Source organism: Camellia sinensis, chromosome 11, assembly GCF_055761805.1.
Source record: "Camellia sinensis isolate YWXY chromosome 11, ASM5576180v1, whole genome shotgun sequence".
In the NCBI taxonomy this organism is placed as follows: Eukaryota; Viridiplantae; Streptophyta; class Magnoliopsida; order Ericales; family Theaceae; genus Camellia; species Camellia sinensis.
Window position 1 is genome coordinate 29,637,637 of NC_138971.1, and position 19,951 is coordinate 29,657,587.

Below are 19,951 nucleotides of genomic sequence, written 5' to 3' on the forward strand. Positions count from 1 at the left end.
AGTAAATTTTATTTTATTTTATTAAAATACTCATTAGTTTCATATGATTTTTTTTAAGGGCATCAATAATTTTGAAAATTTTGAATGTATCTTCTTTTTTTGTGTTTATTTTTTTAAACTAATTTTAATTTTTTAATTTAAAAATAAGTTTTAAAAACCAAATCAAACAAATTTTAGGATTTGAATCATTAATGACAATGTTATGTTTGAAATATAATTGTAATAGAAAGGGTTAAATACGCAAAATCATCAAAGTATGTATCCTATATCATTTTAATCTCATATGTTTCAGTTCTGTCAATTTGATTATCAATTTATCATTTTTTTACTAAATAATCTCTATCTCTATTTGTTTCCTTCTACAATTAATTACGAAATAAGATCATTTTTATGAAATTACCTATGACATTGAATAAACTGGAGCTTAAATTGACACAATTGAAATATTAATGACCAAATTAAAACAAATAATATACTTTGGGGTTTATTTTTTCTCACTTTGTTGATTTAAATTTGACAAAAATACTCTCACTCCCTTAGAATTTATTTATTAGCAAAATTAATAAATTAAAAATTAAATTTAGGATAGTGCAATTCTAGTCTAAAAGTCAGACAACAAACACAATAATGTGGCAGTGTATTAAAATATCTAAAACAATTCTCTCTCTTATATTTTTTCTAATCATCAGTCAATCATCTCTATTATACATTACTGGTTTAGAAAATGGACTTACAAAGTGAGCTTGTAAATAATTTTTCTTAAATTAATACTTTCTAAATATCAATGACCAAAATGGAACAAGATATCTACTTTGATAAGACTGTGCAAAATACCGTTCAATCCTTTAAAATAGCTTAATCTGTACCGATTTGTTTGCTAATTGTACGTTAGTTTGATTCACGGTTTGAAATTTATAATCCACCTTCGAAATTGTCTCATTCTGCTAAAGTTAACACATACTCCCTCCATCCTAAAATATTAGACATTTTTGGAAAATTCAACTTTTTTTGGTATTACAATTATTATAATTCAAAAGTATTAACTTTCCAAAACAACCCTTTGGTAGTATAATTATTACACTTCAAAAATATTAATATTAATAAATTTAAAAGAAAGACAAAATGAAAAATTCATATTATTTTAATCATTGATTTTTGAAAAAAGATTAATATTTTGAGACGAAAGAAGTATATTTTTTTTATTATCTCTAATGAAATATTAAAATAAAAATCAATGTGCGAGAGATTTAAGATGTGAAGTTTGTTATAAATTAATATTTTACGTAAAATTAGTTAGTATTATATATGAAAAATATTATTCAAATTAATATTATATATTATGCAAATACTTAATAATTATTTAACATTATTTTTCAATTAACTAATAAATTGAACCCAACTCACAATTTAATTATTTATTAATCCGTTATTCATAATTTAATTTAGGTTTGGGTTTTTTTTTTCATGTTGAGATATCAACATAAGAAAACTTAAGGGGCCTATAGGGCCCACGAGTCATTTTTTGATAATCTGAATCGTTCATTTTGTAAAGATCTCAATGTATAATATCCGTAAAAAAATTTAAATCAATCTGATAATTATAACATTTTCATTTTATAACATTTTGTCTCCAAAAAAATATATGATCTATTTCAAAAATATATCTATTGTCCATTTTTCAGAAACAAATGTAATAAAATAAAAAAGTTACCATTATTGGATTATTTTCATGAACATTATACATTGAAAATCTTACAAAATAAATAATTTAAGGCTTCGTTTGGGAAGCCATGGTTTGGGCTTTTTTGGCTATTTTAGCCACAAAAAACAAAATAAGCTATTTTAGCCATAACAAACAAAACATCACATCTAACCCATAATCATTACATTCTTCTCTCACAAAAAAATTTAAAAAAGCCAAAAACTCAAAAAGTCCTTCCCAAACTAAGCTTTTGAGCCCAAGCTAAAATAGCTAAAAAAACCAAAAAATCAAAAAACCAACCCACTTCTAAATTATAAAAATAAGATTTTTGATGAACATATAAACCTCTCAAATTATCTTACGTTAACAGTTCAACAGGTAATAAATCAACCATTTAATTTATAATTTTACATTCAAACTGCATCTGACGGGATGGCGCACCCTAATTTGTGTATTGAAGGCTTTTGTGGGTTGATTCATGAACTGCGGCTACTAAAGGGGAGCTAAAGGTGCGGCCTTAGTCTCCCTCTTTCCGCTCTCCTGCCTCACTCTCTCTCTCTCTCTCTCTCTCTCTCTCTCTTGGATTGCAGACAGCCACAAAGCCAGCTGCACAAAAAACATCTCTCTCTTTCTCTCTCATTGTTCTGGCTCTGTGAACAACACAAAAAATCTCTCAAAACGAAGAAAAGTTGAAGATTGGTACATTTTTTCAACACAATCTATCACTTTTCTTAAAGCAAATCAAAGCAAAAACAACAAAGTGAAAAAAGCTCTCTCTCTCTCTCTCTCTCTCTCTCTCTCTCTTCTCTCTCTCATGCACACACACAAAATCAGATAGAGACATATATATACATATTTACATGGATAGGGACCCAATAAAGAAAGAAAAAGTTTGAACCCAGTTGGAAATGGTGGGAATCTTTTCTCGCCTTTCCCTGTACATGCGATCCCACCCTGCTACCTCTCTCCTCCTTCTGGTATTTCTCTCTCTCCCCCTTTTTCACTCTCTCATTTAGCTTTGTTACTTTGCTTTCTTGTCATTTCTCTACATGGGTTTTTCATTTGTGGATGATCTTGTAAGCCCCTTCATTCTCTCTGTGATTTTGTACATATAAATGTGTTCTTGGGTAGGGGTTTTTTGTTGATTCTTTGTTTCTGATTGTAGGATAAGAAGGAAACCCTAATTCCAGCTGTAGTAGATGAGAGCAGAGAGACAAGAAACAGGGGAAGTATGGATTTGTGCCAAAATGGGGTTGAATGCAATACTGAGTTCTGGCCGGTTGAGCATCCGATTGAGCCGCCGGATGAGGATCAACCTGTGAAATGCCCAATGCCAGACTCCTCAGTTATGAATGTAAGTGAATAAGTTAAAATTTTATTAAATTGACATTGATTTATAATTATTAGTGATTAGTGAGTTTTATGAAATTGATATTGATGTTGTTGTTTGTGAAGATTAACTGCACTTATTGGTGCAAGTAATTTGCTTTGTGTAATTGGAATCTTTTGCTACATACCTATTTGGCATAGCTCAATGCTTTACCGGTGGCATTTTGATTTATTTTTTAATTGCTGTGCTTATTTGTTTGTTTTGAAGTAATATGACATAACAAGTTTGTAGAAATGTTTGGAGAATGACTGAAATTTGATTTTGGAATTTTCTTTAAATTTATTGTGGCGTGACATTTAAATTTCAGAGCATGTGGAAGTGAGAGAGAAACATTGTGTTGTGCATTTGATAGTGAAAAATAGTGGGAAAATATATATATATATATATATATATATATATATATAAGGAACAAAAGCAAAACACAAGATTTAGGGAGTTCAACCTCCAATTAGGCTACATCCATTGACGAAGATGGCAATCAAATTCCACTATAAAATGATGGAGATTAAGGGTCATTGTTTGGCTTGCGACCCGGCCCGGCCTGGCCTAGTCCCACTGTGCCCAATGGGCTTTTACCTAGGCCAAATTTGTATTCTATGTGGTCTAGCTTGGCCTGAATGACGCTTGGGATAGGCCTGGGCCTAAGATTTGAAGCCCGGTCTAGCCTATTAGCTCATGAGAGGCGGTTGGTCGGCCCACTCACCGGTTTGCTTGGACCGTGAGCCGGCATAAAATATGAAAAATAAGGGGAAACAACTCTAAAAATAGGCCTAAATCTTGATTGTTTGGGCTAAGCTCGGTGGCCTTTGAGCAGTTCGGTTAAGCCCATTGGGTAGTTTTTGTGCCTAAGGTTGTGACTTGCAAACCAACCTGTCAGAGAAAGCCCGCTAAGCTTAACCCATGGATGGGCTTGGGCACCATTTTCGCACCTTGGTCAAAATGGATGCCCACCCCTTGTGAGACATTTGTGTCCCATTCTGTATTTGGCATTTGTACATTTAGACTTATCAACGATCTAAACAACCTTAAGAGGGGTGTACTAGGAAGCATCTTCTAAGAATATTCGCATAGCTGCAGCTAGAATTATACGTAAGAGCCTTATTGGGCACAAGTTTGCCAGAATGATCACCTACACTACTTTGCTCTGGGACAAATAATTATTGAATTGAAACAGTATTTTGTCCAAAACTTGGCATTCAATTTCATACTGCAAGTGTAGAAACTATAGTTTCATAAGATTATCCTCTCAAGAAAATATTGAAGATGAAATACATTGCTCATCTAGGTAAATTTCTAGGAAGATTTACATTGTAACTCAGCTAGAGCTCTTCTGGCAAGTATTCATTTTGCAACTGCAATGTTGTATGCTTTTATTACCTTGCTTGGAGATGCAGTTGCAATGATTGTCTGGAAAATTGACTCCAAAGACCTTTGGGGTACCTCCCATTAGAACTGAACCTCAATCGGGGAACTTGGACTGGTAATGCTTCAACAATCATTTTAGTAACAAATCATGTCACATGCATGGTCAATGATGGAAGGTTAATAGGTTTGTGGGGAATTCATGAGGAAATCCAACCACTAGAACATAATGGTACACAAGCATATCACAAATCACTAGAAGGCGCATGTCTAAGAAGCATGGACATGGACACAAACATTGGACACAGTGATTTTCAAAAATTTAGGATATGGACACATCATGGAAATGGTTAAACAAAATATAAAAAATAAGAATAGAAAGATATATGATTTTATTTTTTATGTGTATGAATATAAATTTAGAGCTTGGAGATATGAAAAGCATCGATATATAAGTGTGTGTGTGGGTGGGAGGGTGTATTTTTGTTTTCTTCCACTTTACTCTTTTAATATATTTTACTTGCCCCAAATTAACTTTTTAAATGTGAAAAAAAACTCCGGAAAGGTGTCGTGAGGTGTGTCCCCAGACACGTGATGCGTGTCCATGAAGTATCCTCAATGTATCCTACCAAAAAATAATCATTAAAAAATTGACATGCCACGTGGCTTGTCTGACACGTGGATGCTCATGTCCGCGTCTTGTTAGTGTCCGACACAGATATGACACCCATTTTGGAGTGTCCATGCTTCCTAGGTGCATAGACATTCTCTTTTTGAACTGTACTCAGAAATCAGGAACAATTTGGTAGAATCAACAAGATAAATTCTCTATATAGGAGAAAGTAACCTTATGTGCAAGATCATATGTAGGATAACTGAGGGGGTTTGGTTTTTCCCTGGTTTTTGTTTTGTTTGTCCTTGGCAGCATGCTCTGCTTTGTTTTTTGTAATGTCCCTCCATTTTCCATGAAATCCGTTAATCATAAAAAATTATTTCAAAATTTCTTCACAGACCTTGACTGCTTTAAATCATTGTTTTATAGTTATTTTCCAAAAACTTCCAACAGTTTCTCAAACAAGATAAATAAATGATGATTAAGGTAACAACTTGATCTAGTAAATATATTTTGAACTTATGCACCTACAAAGATGAAAAGTTATACATACTAATTTTCTGTTAAAAATAAAAAATAAAAATAAAAAGGTAGGCTGGAATGGTTAGTAGCATCGGTATCGCAGTGCTTGGGATATTGCTGAGGTGATGTTTTTGCATCTTTAACCTGCAAGTAGATGTTTGCTAATTCACTGACAGAATGAGCCTTAAATGATGATTGCGTTACAATTTTAAGTAATGTCAATTTCCAAATAATTTGAAGGTTGTGACAATTATTCCTGCTTAGACTGGATGCCTGTAAAAGGAAAACAAGATATGAAGAGTCTATTTAGGCGTTACACTCAGTGGAACTTTACTGGGTTTTGTTTGGGGATAATATGAAATATCAGATTTATATGGCTAGCTCTGGCCTAGCCTGACATTTAATCTTGATAACAACACATAAGGCTACAAACATTTTGAGTATTTATAGGTTCCCTATGTTCCCTGCTCTGTTTGGGCAATTTTTAATTTCACAATCCTAGTCTTTTAACCAGGAGTGTTATGCATCTCTAAATCGGTCATGACACTTTTTATGCATACATTGACAAATATGTGTAACTGTAAAAACATACAAAAATGTTTTACTTTATACAAGTAATAGCCAATAGAAGACTAGAATGAGCATATCAATTGATATTCTGGCAGTGGTTGGTTCTGTTAGGCAGTCATCTGCAAACTTTTGATAGGTAATTGTCCTATACTGAAAGCTTCCCAAGAGAGTGATTATTGAAAATTGGAGCATCCTTGAATTTCCAAAACCATTAACTATAAAATGGCAAGATCCAAATATTGGGTCTTGAAAATTCGGCATGATGTTTTACTGACCATCTTATGAATTGTCGTGTTGGTAGGTATGATACAAAATTAATGGCTTCTGTAACCAACTTATGACTGAGTTATAAATATGTAATTAAGTGAATGTCTTGCAAACTCAAAAATCCTTATCTTGTCTCCCAATGCGAAAAAAGTTTTGAGCTGGTTTAGGATGAGGACGATGTTAAGTAATCTAATGTTAACCTTGTAAACTTACGAAACTTTAACCTTGTAAATGGAAGGATGGGCGAATGCAGGAGGAGCGGTTTTGTGATAGCTTGTGGAAGAGGACAGACCTTTCAGTGGTGATGAATAAAGAAGGAATGGTGGTGGTGGCTGCAGAGCCACCTCCTGCTCGAGCAGTGCGCAAGAGGCACCACACAAGCACTCAAGGGGATCATACATTAACTCCTTTATTAAGAACGCCACCTCCCCAGCCTCTTCCAACACAAAACATTACAATCTTTCAAATGCTTCAGCAGCAGTTCAACAAGTTTGAATCATGACAACATATACCAGGAGAAAGGTGAATCATTGAGATTACATTAAAATGCAAAAATATTTTTACAAGTGCATTTTTGTGGTATTGATTGAAGTGTAAACTCTGTGTAGGGCATTGCTTGGGGCTCTTTACCTTCTTCAGAGACCGAAGAAAAGAAAACATTGTGATGGTCACGGCTTCCGCAAAACCAGTCAATCCTAGATACAACATCAACTTCTTGCAACTATATTAGCTTTTTCAGATTTATATGTTGTATATTATCATCAACCTGCTTGTAGTTGACATATATTAACTTTATGTTTGCATCTTATGATTGTTCATTTGCCTCTCTTTTATTTAATTTTTTTACTGGGCTAAATAAGAGGGTCATGAAATTTTGAAATGGTTGAGATATCTTCTTGTATAATCAGGTTTGGTGGGGATACAAAAAGAGAAGTGTTTCGACTGGAAATAACTATACGAAATCAAATCAAACTAAACGAACTATTGTTTCCTAATTAAGTAGGATAAACTATATTAATAATTTTTCTCTGTTAATGGCTACATGTTTAGCTAATTGAAAATAACTCAGGTCTTGTTTGACAGCATCACATTTTAGCCTAAAAATTAAAAAATTATTAAAAAATTAAAAAATTTAACAAATTATACAAAAAAGTAAAAAAATTATTTTTCCTTTTATTTTTTACATATTTTTTCGTAAAAAATTAAAAACTCATCTCAAATATATTAATTTTTTTTATTTCATATTTCAGCTAAAAAATTAAAAAAGTTACTAAAATAGCTTATTCCAAAACAAGGCCTCAGTCTATACCGTGTTTAGTGTTTCATCTGTTATACTGTTGGTTTCAAGTCCAAATAAGGAGAATTGTGTTAGCTAGTTTTTAATATGTAAAAATCCCAATTAAATCCTTATGAACATAAATTCAACTGAAAAAAACTGTGGAGCTAAAATGGGCTTGTGTGGTTATATATTACAAATCTGTCTTTTTTATTTTCCCCAATCTTTCTGTTTAGGTTTCTAGCAGTGCATCTTAATAATTAGTCTTCCTCATTTTGGAAAGATGATCTTGGTTTCATTCTGAGGATCTAAGCCCTCTGTCATTTTCATTTAAAAGATGACTATTATACCTTCAGGCCATGTTTGTTTGGGCGGATTGGATTAGCATTTTCATGACTAATAGTCTTAGGACTACGAATTCGTTGGATTATGTATCCTATCTTAACTAATAGTCAAGTTTAAAATAATTAGTCCGTACTTCAATTATTTAACCAAACATCGGATTAATAATTTTATTGGACTATTAGTCCAATCCCAAGCTCATGTCCATCCAAACAAACATGGCCTCAGGGTGTGCTTGATTGGATGGACTGGATAAGGGGGATTAAATTTCATCAGACGTGAGTTCTGAGACTGTGAATCCCCCGAACTATTTGGTTGGATTGGATATGTGTCCTGTGTTTATTTTTTTTATAGGATTAGATATCTGAAAATGACTATTTTTAGTGAATTCAACGTTTGATTGGACGGACTAGATAAGATAAATGAACAAAAGAATATTTTACCATTTTTCAATTGTTTACTAAGTAATAGCAATATTAAACATATCCTTAATATTTTAATTATTTTTAGCTACATTAAATAAAAATTTATTTTATTTTATTTTTTACACAATTAAATAAATTTATTTTTTTTAAATTAAATAAATAAAATATCAATAAAAATATATGTTATTTTTTTAATTAAAATTTGAAATAAATTTGTTTTTAAAAATAATAATAATTAAACAATGAAATTAAATAAAACATCTATTAACATTTAAATAATGAAATTAAATAAAATATAAACAAAATTTTAAAATAAAACATCAATAAAATATCTATAAAAATTATTTTAAATAAATAAAACATCAATAAAAAGTTTTAAAAAATTATTCTATTTTTAAATTGAGACATTTAAATTTTGTTGAATTTTACTACATATAATACATAATTAAATAGTAGAGGGTCAAAATGGTTATTTTACCATCTAATCCCAACAGTGGATAGTCTCCCGAAAATTGTCCCACACCCCCCAGGATACAATAGTCCCCCATATGGGGGATAAGGAGCAAGGTTCTAAATATCGGCCGGTACCGTCGTACCGGCCGGTTCGTAGCGGAAAATGGGAGTGTCGAGTCGGATACTCACCGGTATACCGGTGAGAATGAATTTCACGTCCGTAGCGGCCGATTCTCGACACGTATTGGCTTGAATTCGATACGTGAGCGATATAGTTCCAATATAGACCGATTCGGCTGAAAAACGAGCAAAACATCTGAAAGCAAATCACCTGCAAAAGAAAAAAGAATCAACCAAAGTACCTGCAAAAACAAAAGAAAAAGCAAAAAAGAAAGGAAACAGAGTCACGGGCTCAAACATTTCACTTCAAATTTTGTCTTTTTCAAGCAATAATACATACACACAGACTCACGGACACAGGGACACCATAAATCTGTACAAACCTCTAAAGTTTTCCCTCAATCGGACCAAACTCAACTCCTCAATCAAACCCAAATCCATCTCCCATGGGCATCAATCTTGTAAAGTGTTGTAAGGAGAAGCATCGAATCGAACCCAAACGCATCACCGATTTCAAGCTTCTTCGTTGAAGGTTTGTTTGTTTGTTTGTTTGTTTTTTTTCTTCTATCTTCTTTTTTCTTTTTTCTGTGGTTATTTTTTTATTTATATTATGGTATGGGATGGTTTTGCTTGGTAAGTTGTGTTTGGTTGGTTTATAATTTGTTTTTTAATGTGGTTATTTTTAAAAATATATTATAATATATGTGTTTGATAAATATATTAAAAATAATGTGTTGATTAGTTTTTGATAAATATATATGTATTTGATAAATTTATGTGTTTGATAAATATAATAAAAATAATATATATTATGGTTATTTTTAATATAATATGTGTTGATTAGTTTGATAAATAAATTTAGAGGAGAGTTTGATAAATAAATTTATGCGTTGATTAGTTTTTGATAAAAATAATATATAATATAATAAAAATAATATATGTGTTTGATAAATATATTAAAAATAATGTGGTTATTTTTTAATTTATATTATGGTATGGGATGGGAATGAGATATATTTTAATATATATTTATAATTCTTCAAATATTTATATATATATTAGGAGCATTTATGTATATTGAAGCAAAGCTCTGCACCTGTCCCACTTTGTTTTTCTATTTCAGTCTCCCATGTGTTGATTAGTTTCTTTGTAGAGTTCAACATTATGTGCACCAAATTCTGAATCATATTTTTCCCATTTAATCATTTATCTAACATTATGATGAGAGGTGGAGGTTAGTATTGTATTAGTACCTTAGTATTGTATTAGTACCTAAAAAATAAAATATTTGTGAAAAATTAATAATTGTTTTATAAAAAAATGTTCACAAATATTTTACTTTTTAAGTATATCTAGATAGTATTATTATTGTGTTGAATATTTTTTTTTATTTGATGGGATCCTTGATTTTTTTAAATAACCAAACTATATATAATAAAATATTAATAATACAAATAAAAAAAATTTAAGAGCTTTTGTTTGCTTGATGGGGGATGAGACTAGAGTCACCCTAATTATTGATTGAAAGTGCATTAAAATAGATAAAATAAATAAATAAATTAATTAATTAATATAGAAGATCCCAAGCCCAAAATTAGTTGAAAATGAGTCAAAAGTGCCTCTACATATAAAAATTTTGATTAAAATGTGACAAATTAAGGCTAAAAGAGTTAAAAAAATACATAAAATTGAGTTTTAGAGGGATTGCTAATGATTTTTGAAATTTCACAACCGCGACGCCCGATACCCGATACGTACCGGTCGATACTCCCGGTACCGATACTCCGCGATCGATACCGTTACGTTACCCGATACCGCGATTTAGAACTATGATAAGGAGTCCGGCCGGACTCCATGTCCGATGGACTAAAAAAAAACACAAATGCCAGATTAAATGATTCCCCCGGATTACAATCCGCACAGTAAATAGTCCCTCCTCCTTATCCCTCCAATCAAACACACCTAAATGTACTAGCAATTTTTTTAGATAAGTCATATTATAACCAAAAAAGAAAGATATACAATGAAGTTCAATACACATCTTTTGCAGGGAAAACAAACATAAACAGAAACAAACTACTCTCTCCAAAGAAACAAATTAAGCCTATAGAAGACAAACACAACATACACAACAAATTATTCAAAATTTCCCTCTAACACTCTTCAAGTAATGAAGTTTTGCTTTGAGTTTTCTTCTGTTATCCTCTTTTGTAATCTCCCCATTACTGGGATTACTTGGAGATGGACTCCTTCTACTTTTTAGGCTCTTCGTTTGGAACAACAACTTTTGATTTAATTCTCCATTCCCTAACTCTCCCATATTACATGATTCAAGGACATCAAAAGCATTAGATGTTGATGGGGCGAAATGTTGCGTCTCTCCCTCTTTGTTTATTACTGTCGTTGAACCTTGCCCACCATCTCTTCCCTTTTTCTTCACCACTTCCCATTTAGTTGGAATTTGTATGTTAATCTCCTTGACTTTCCACTCTTGTTTGGAAAATAGAGGGTTCAAGGTCTTTGGCTTCTAAGGGCACAAATTAGTGGTATGACCAAAAGTCTTACAAACATCACACCTTTGAGGCTTCCATAGAATCTCAACTTGAATCTCATACGAGTCACCATAACTAAGATTTATTTTGAAAGACCCAGGGATCTCTTTATTTGCTGGCACTTCAATACATATTCTCGCAAACGTAAGTCTATCTCTCTTGAACGTAGGCTCATCCAAATAAAGAGGAGTTCCCATGATGCTAGCAATGTAACCCAAACCTTCTTCAGTCTAAAGCTCCAAAGGAACATTATACAACCTCACCCACAACGGCACACTCGAAAATTCACACTTTGTTAGTTTTAGTCCAGGTTGCCATTTTTTAACAACAATCAGTCTAGCCCCAACGTAATAGGGGCCATCTTCCAAAATTTTGTCCATGCCTTCACTTTTTACTTTAAAAATAAAAAACCCATTATCAATGAAGACAACATCCTCAAGAAAATTTTCCCAAAGTTTCTTTGCCCAAGTTTTCACATAATGGAAAGAGAATCTTTTAGCAATGATGTATCAAACCAAGGCATTTTCCTAATAAAAAAAAGCCTTTTTTTGAGATCTCTATAGGGACATTGTACATGCCATCTACTAGGTTCTCAATCTTATGGGTACCTATTTTATACATCATTTTTGACACCTTGTTAATCTCTTCTTTAAGTAAAGAGCTCCAAACTTGTAGAGGCTTACCTGATATAGTAGTTGTATCACCATCACGACATTCACCCTTGCCAGATTGTGTGTCTTCCATATATAGTTCAACCAAATCCTCATTTCTACAAGCTCGCACACTTTTAACACTCTTTCGTTGCTTGGTGCCAATTATTTCTCTCCTTTGATCAGCATTGGGTAAGCCAAGTTTATTTGACATTATCATTTCATTTGCCGCCAGTGGGGACATAATGGCCAATTTTGGCCACCGCTCAAGATTAGTTAGCACTCTAGTTGGTGTGTTCCATGAGTTAGGTGTTTGATGCTGCTTTAATGATTGCTCAATTGAGACTTGCATTTTCACATTCAATTGCAACCGTGGTGTACCAAGATTTCCACACAAACATAGATCGACACAATCACACTCGATTGAGCTATCCTCCAATTCCACATCCCTTAATCCCCTTTTGTTTTCATTCGGGGGCCCTTGCCATGGTCCCACAAAATCTCCAAATATGACCCATTGTAGGTATTTATAATTCTTCTCTAATTTTCTCAAAGTAATAATGACCCATTGCAGGTATTTATAATTCCTTAGATATGCTATACAGATCCTATTGAAAACGACATATGGTATTCATACCATGGAGAATGCACAAACAAAGATGGTTGGAGCGACCTTGTCCCACTTCTAAGTAATCACAGTGGGTCAAGTTAACTCCACTTGTCTCATTGCTGGTGTTCTTCTCTATTTAGGGGAAAATTACTGGGTATTTATAGAGTACCACATGTCTATGCTTTTTCACTAATCATCATTTACCATACTCTCTCATGTTCTTCAATCACCTAACATAAAGTCATAAACCCCACCTTATCCATCAATCATAATATCCTGGAGCACCACGTGACCATACTCCAAGAGTACCCAATAACTTTCCCTACTTAGGAGCATTAGCTCAACTTCCTAAGTTGATAATATATAATTACTTCAAAATTACTCCCAAATTTCTGCATAACAAATTTGAGAGTTTACTCACAAAAAAAATAAATAAATAAAATTTGAGTTTGCTAAAATTGTGGGCCTGTTTAATATATGTTCTTCCAAATTAAAAGTTGACAATCAAACAATAAAAGTTAAAAGCATTTATACTATAATATGTCAATTATTAGTTTTTCTTTTCTTCTTATTTAAGTCATTTTTGCCTCATAAATTGTAAATAGAAAGTATATCAAACACCTTGTCATAAGTTTTCAAAATTTTGGCAAAATAACAAAAAAACAAAAAAAGTTTTCAATTAAAAAAAAAATTATATGTACATCTATAAACCCAAATTTACTTTTATATCTGACATTTGAAGGTTAACCCTAACTCCCATCTTCACTTCTAGCTGCCACCACAGCCACCTTCACAACCCATCCCCCACCTCCCCTTAACCCCTCTCTCCTCTCTCATTTCTCTACCCCCTTTCAATTATTTTGAACCAATCCTATAACTAGAAATTATTCTTTCTCTTAAAAGCTTGTAGAGAGAGAGAGAGAGTAATGAAAGCCTCTCTTTCTAGAGATTTCAAGTGAAGTTTCAGCGACACTTCGACGACATCCGTTACACTTCTAAAATGTAGATTTACACTCCTAGAGTATAAATCTACACTTCTAGAGTGTAGATTTGAATTTTTTTTTTTTTTTTTGGTGTCCAGAATAGAGATTTTGAATGTTTCTTCCTCTATTTCCTCATAATTTTTTTGATTTTCGACACCCATAATAATTTCCTTTTCTCTCAAACCTTCTTATATACCATTGTGGTGTTCTTCCTCTTCAACTCTTACTTTTGGCGGTGTCTGAAGTATAGCAACAGTGGCGGAGTTGGACAGTGATGACGAGTGTTGATGCAGATTTCGCTTGGATTGATGTAGATCTAACTTTCCAAATCACATTTATGAGAAGATCGGTGATTTTTCTTGGATCGTAATTGACTTTTTGGTGGTTTTGTTTTTGTTGTTTGTAGTTTGTTATTTGGTTGTTTGTTTGGCCCTTTAGAATCTTATTGGTTTTATTTTCATTCATATATTATTTATTTTATTTTATTATAACTGTTTTTCATGTTTCTCAGAAAGAAATTGTTCTCTCTCTCAACTTATTTTTCTTGCTCTAGAAACTACCAAAAATATCGTTGGAATACTACTCTCCATTCCATATGCATTCCTTGATCTGGGTTAGGGCCGGCCCTGGACGTAGGCCCACCAGGCTATTGCTTAGGGCTCCTCAAAATAGACCTAAAAAAGGGGCCCCCTCCTATTATAATTTAGTGTAATATATTAGGTATGTTTTAAGTCTAAAAAAAAATTAAAGAAGATCCAAACTAACTTAAAATAAATTGACCCATTAAAAAATTAAAAGGCCCCTTCAAAATAAAAAGGGCCCATTCTCTCTCCCTATCTAATTTCTAACCATAACTCTTCATTCAATTTTTCCAAAAATTTGAGAGAAGCGGCACAACAGAGCACTAACGAATTTCTCAAGAATTCAGAGCAGCAGCACATCATAGGTAGGTCTTTTTTTCTATTCAATTAATTAAATATTTGTCTTGTCTTTTGTTCAATTGCTATTATAATATTGGTATTTATACAAATCTATATCATTAAGACGAATTAATCTTTTGCTACCTGTGCTATTATAACATTAGAAATTTAATAGTTCATGAGAGGGTAATTTGTAAACAAATTGGGCCGAGCTAGGAAGAGTTTTCTTTGGGAGTTGGGCCGCGTAATGGGCCGAGAAAAGGGCTGGTGTAGCTCGGTCTTAGGCCAAGAAGACATCTTTGATTTCTCTTGTGGGTCGAACCAAAGGGCCCAAGTGTGGACGTCGAGTGGCTCGGTCCCTTTTTATCTGAGTACCAAACTAGGCAAAGGCGTTGACCGAGCTACCTAATCTAGGCCCAAGGGTTGGCTGAGGTATTTGATAAGATGAAGAGCCGAGCTAGGTATAGCTCGGTTGATGCTTCTATTTCATCACTTAGTTGAGTACAGAGCCGAAATAACTTGGTTGACCGCAATGTTAGCCGAGGTAAATGGGGTGGCCATCTCACTTGGCTTGCAGTGATGAGGGTGTTCTGAGGGTAAGCATTATCCTTGGACATAAGACTCCTAGTAGGACTCTGCTAAGGAGAGTTAGAGTCCTACTAGGATTGTGCAAACCATCTCACTTGGTTGGTAGTGAGTAGGAGTGTGACTCTTAGGAGAACTCTGCTAAGGAGAGTAAAGTCCTACTAGGATTGTGCAAACTATCTCACTTGGTTGGTAGTGAGTAGGGTGTGTGATTCCTAGAAGGACTCTTATAAGGAGAGTTGGAAATCCTACTAGGATTGTGCCAAGTAAAGTCTATAAAAGCTCATGACCAGACCTATGTATAGGTATCCCAATTCTTACTCTAGAATACATAGAGCTTATTGTCTATTGTCTAATTGCTGACTTAGGCATGAGAGGGGTTTTCGGCACACACCCGCTGGTTAGCTTATGTTTGTGTTTTCAGGTGGCAAAGCAACATTGTTTGGAGGAGTGCAAACTTGATTAACAGGATTATACGAGAAGATTATTTCGCGCTCGTACAATTGGCACCGTCTGTGGGAATTCCAGAAAAGAACAAAACCTCTTGATCAAGTTTTTCTCTCTAGTTAGGAGCAATAGCGCACAATGAAGACTTGCCGCAATCAGCTATTGATGGGCAAACCCCGGAGGGGGGTAGGAGGCGCAAAGGTTTACCTTCTATCCCACCCATGGCGGAATTAGATCCCCAGCGAAGGAATCCGTGGAGAGAAGAGAGAGAAAGACGGGGCTCAAGTTCATACCGCTCTCAAAGCCCTGATAGACAGAAGCGAAAGATGGATCCTCAGGTTCTCGAAGATCGTGTAATGGAGCAAGACGAAGTAATAAGAAGAATGGCGGCTGACATAGAGTCTATGAAGAGCCAGATTGCAAAGGAGTGGCAGCAAAAGAGGAGCGCAAAGGCAACACACACTCTTACCACTCAGAAGATCGTGACAGACAAGTCACACCATCACAAACTAAAAGTAGAAACCTCAGGTCGGGCGATACATATATCAAAGACTTCCAGGACACGTTACTCCAGGCCTGAGAGAATAAGGACTGAAAGGGCTCGAAGAAGAGAAGACACTCAGGCTAGCAACCCCTGCAGAGTCTCCACACTACAACGATTGGCTCCTAGAACACATGGGAGTGTCGAGGTTGGAATTCCAGAGCCATGCCTTGCCTATGAACCAGCAGACAAAGCGTTAGCAAGGTTGCAGAGCTCACCGTTCATTCCAACAATAGAGAATGCACCATTACTCTCAGGCTTCCACCAGCCCAAATTCACTACTTATGAGGGGAAGTCGGACCCCTACATACATTTGAGCCACTTTTACCAGGTTATGACTGTGTATCGGCGAAACGAGGCTCTAATGTGTATCATGTTTCCTTCCAGCCTTGGTGACCTGGGTTTAACGTGGTTTGAAAGGTTGCTAGAAGGTGGTATAGCTTCGTGGGCGCAACTAGCGGAGGCATTTGTGACCAGATTCAGAACGAACACCAAGACACCAGTGGAGATTGACCAGCTTCTCTCCATAGACATGGACGAGAAAGAAACATTGAGGTCTTACAATAACCGGTATTGGGAGACTTTTAATCAGATTGGAGATTGCCCTACAAACCTAGCTATCGCACAGTACAAATGAGGTTTGCTGGCTGGCAATAAGTTGAGGGATTCAATGACAATGACGCCGCCCCTTACTATGGAGGCCCTGATGGAGAAAGTGCACCAACACATCAGGGTAGAGGAAGATGGGGCGCGCACCAAGGCAGAGTCCAGCGCAACAGGGATACCAGACAAAAAGTTTTTTGGCCAGAGTTAACACGGTTGACAAGTAGGATTGACCACGCAATAGTCTTTGCCCGACTGGGGGGCAAATGGGAAGGTTGGCAGGATTGGCCAACTCTTTCTAAACAAGCCTTTGCCCGACTAGGGGGCAATCAAGAAGCTTGGCAGGATTGGCCAGCATTTAGCTCTTCTTCAGCCAAGAAAAGGATTCGCGCTGAAGAAGGTTGATAGGAATAACCAACATTTAACTCTCCTAAGTTGAGATAAGGATCTAGGCTACAGGAAGTTGGCCAGAATAACCAACGTTGAACTCTCTTCAGCCGAGATCAGGATCTAGGCTGAAGAAGTTTAGTAAGAATAACCAAACACTTGGCTCTAGGTTGGCCGGAATAACTAACACGGAGCTCTCTTCAGCCGAGATTAGGATCTAGGCTGAAGAGGTTGGCTGGAAAAACCAACACTTTTTTGCACCCTTTAGCCGAGATCAGGATCTAGGCTAAAGGCGGTTGGCAGGTTTGACCAACAAAAACTTTTTTGCACCCTTTGGCTGAGATCAGGATCTAGGCTAAAGGTGGTTGGCAGGTTTGACCAACACATTTTTTCTTCAACCGAGATAAAGATCACAGCTCAAGAAGGTTGGCAGGTTTGACCAACAAAGTTTTTTGGATTCTTCAACCGAGATGCGTACCTCGGCCAAAGCAAGCTGGCAGGTTTGACCGACATAATTTTGAATGCTTGGACCGAGATGGTTATCTCGGCCAAAGAACGTTGGCAGGGTTAGTGTAAACCGAGTTAAGTCTGCTCGGCGAGACACAGAAATGACGACTCGCCATACGATTGCGAACTCAAAGGACTTAAATGTTGAAGGCAAAAAGGCAGGGCTGTTCAAATTTTTTGGAGGTACATGACGGTTGTAACAAAAGAACGAGGATAATGGGGGCACACCATGTATCCTGGGAATGACGTCATACCAGATTAGTGGAAAGACATGTTGAGCTACAGACAAGACTTATTGGGCCCAAACGAGCTATGAAACCGAATAACTTTTTAGCTCGCCAGAGTGGGGCGTTCTTAGCTCGGCTGGAGGAAAAATAATCCCAATCATGCTACGCAGATGGAATTAAGGGGCAATTGAGAGGGTAATTTGTAAACAAATTGGGCCAAGCTAGGAAGAGTCATCTTTGAGAGTTAGGCCGCGTAATGGGCCGAGAAAAGGGCTGGTGTAGCTCGGTCTTAGGCCAAGAAAACATCTTTGATTTCTGTTGTGGGCCGAACTAAAGGGCGGAGTGTGGACGTCGAGTAGCTCGGTCCCTTTTTATCTGAGTACCAAACTAGGCAAAGGCGTTGACCGAGCTACCTAATACTAGGCCCAAGGGTTGGCCGAGGTATTTGGTAAGATGAACTGAGCTAGGTATAGCTCGGTTGATGCTTCTATTCCATTACTTAGTTGAGCACAGAGCCGAAATAACTTGGTTGACCGTAATGTCAGCCGAGGTAAAGGTGTCAGCCGAGGTAAATGGGGTGGTCATCTCACTTGGCTTGCAGTGATGAGGGTGTTCTGAGGGTAAGCATTATCCTTGGACATAAGACTCCTAGTAGGACTCTGCTAAAGAGAGTCAGAGTCCTAATGGGATTGTGCAAACCATCTCACTTGGTTGGTAGTGAGTAGGAGTGTGACTCCTAGGAGGACTCTGATAAGGAGATTAAAGTCCTACTAGGATTGTGCAAACCATTTCACTTGGTTGGTAGTGAGTATGGTGTATGATTCCTAGAAGGACTCTTATAAGGAGAGTTGGAAATCCTACTAGGATTGTGCCAAGTAAAGTCTATAAAAGCTCATGACCAGACCTATGTACAGGTATCCCAATTCTTACTCTAGAATACACAGAGCTTATTGTCTATTGTCTAATTGCTGACTTAGGCATCGGAGGGGTTTCCGGCACACACCCGCCGGTTAGCTCATGTTTGTGTTTTCAGGTGGCAAAGCAATGTTGTTTGGAGGAGTGCAAACTTGATCAATAAGATTATTTCGCGCTCGTACAGTTCACATCACATAATTTAAAAGTTTTGTATTTTGTTAAGTGGTGGTGGTGCTCTTGTACTTGTTTTGATCTAAAAAAGTATTTTTGATCTCAACTCATCATGACTCTTAAAAGAAATTATTTGTCTAGATTTGCTAAAAGGAAAAAGAAGCAAAGAGTCGAAAAATTAGTTGAGTGTTAAAGAGTAGCTATTGATAAGTTCTTTACGAGTAATTTATTTGTTTTGAAAAATTAGTCGAGTGTCAAAAAATTGATTTATTTGCTTTTAAAAATGCAAGAAGTTGTTACAATGTAATGTTAAGTATTTTTTGTGATTTTGACACAAATCTTTTATCTTTTACCTTCAAAATGTTTTTTCGTTGAATGACAAAAAAAAATGTGAAAGGTCCCAAATAATCTAGTAATATTTATTAGTTGATTATCAACTTTGAACTCTGAAAATCGGGCCTGATCTGGGTATTACATCTCAATTCTCAATGTCATTCTCTTTCTTTGGTGTTCTTGTTTTCGCGATTATCTTTGGCTTCTGGCTAGCACTTGGAATTGGTGGGTCGCTTGGACTCCCCAATCACAGGCCAAGCCTGCCATTCCTGAAACTTTTAGCCTTGCGATGGTGGGTGACAACATATTAGAAGTGTTGAAAATGTCGAAAATTACTCAATGAACTGATGGGTCGAACCAAATTGATTTCTTTAGGTTGATTTGGTTTGATTTTTGACTAGTTTGCTTCTAGGTCTTCAAATCATCAAATGATAGAATTGGGTTGGTTATTAATTTTGGTCTTGTCTAAACCAAATCA

At 35.4% G+C, this 19,951-nt stretch overlaps 1 protein-coding gene across 2 annotated transcripts; it reads left to right on the forward strand.

Moving 5' to 3' along the window:
* Positions 1-2,080: 2,080 nt before the first annotated feature.
* On the forward strand, positions 2,081-7,244 carry LOC114266497 (uncharacterized). 2 transcript variants are annotated; one of them, XM_028207429.2, is made up of 4 exons: positions 2,081-2,679; positions 2,868-3,056; positions 6,665-6,948; positions 7,035-7,244. In XM_028207429.2, the coding sequence occupies exons 1-3, from the start codon at positions 2,611-2,613 to the stop codon at positions 6,926-6,928; spliced, it is 522 nt and encodes a 173-aa protein (XP_028063230.2). In that variant the 5' UTR covers positions 2,081-2,610; the 3' UTR covers positions 6,929-6,948; positions 7,035-7,244. The 2 variants fall into 2 exon arrangements, with proteins under 2 accessions (XP_028063230.2, XP_028063308.2); XM_028207507.2 differs by having other exon boundaries at positions 2,229-2,778.
* The last annotated feature ends 12,707 nt before the right edge of the window (positions 7,245-19,951 follow it).

What these genes read in the sequence shown, in the direction of transcription:
- LOC114266497 (XM_028207429.2), top strand. Translation starts at nt 2,611, where the DNA reads ATGGTGGGAATCTTTTCTCGCCTTTCCCTGTACATGCGATCCCACCCT. An exon ending in CTACCTCTCTCCTCCTTCTG is followed by an intron (nt 2,680 to 2,867) that starts GTATTTCTCTCT and finishes TTCTGATTGTAG; the next exon opens with GATAAGAAGGAAACCCTAAT. An exon ending in CAGACTCCTCAGTTATGAAT is followed by an intron (nt 3,057 to 6,664) that starts GTAAGTGAATAA and finishes TGTAAATGGAAG; the next exon opens with GATGGGCGAATGCAGGAGGA.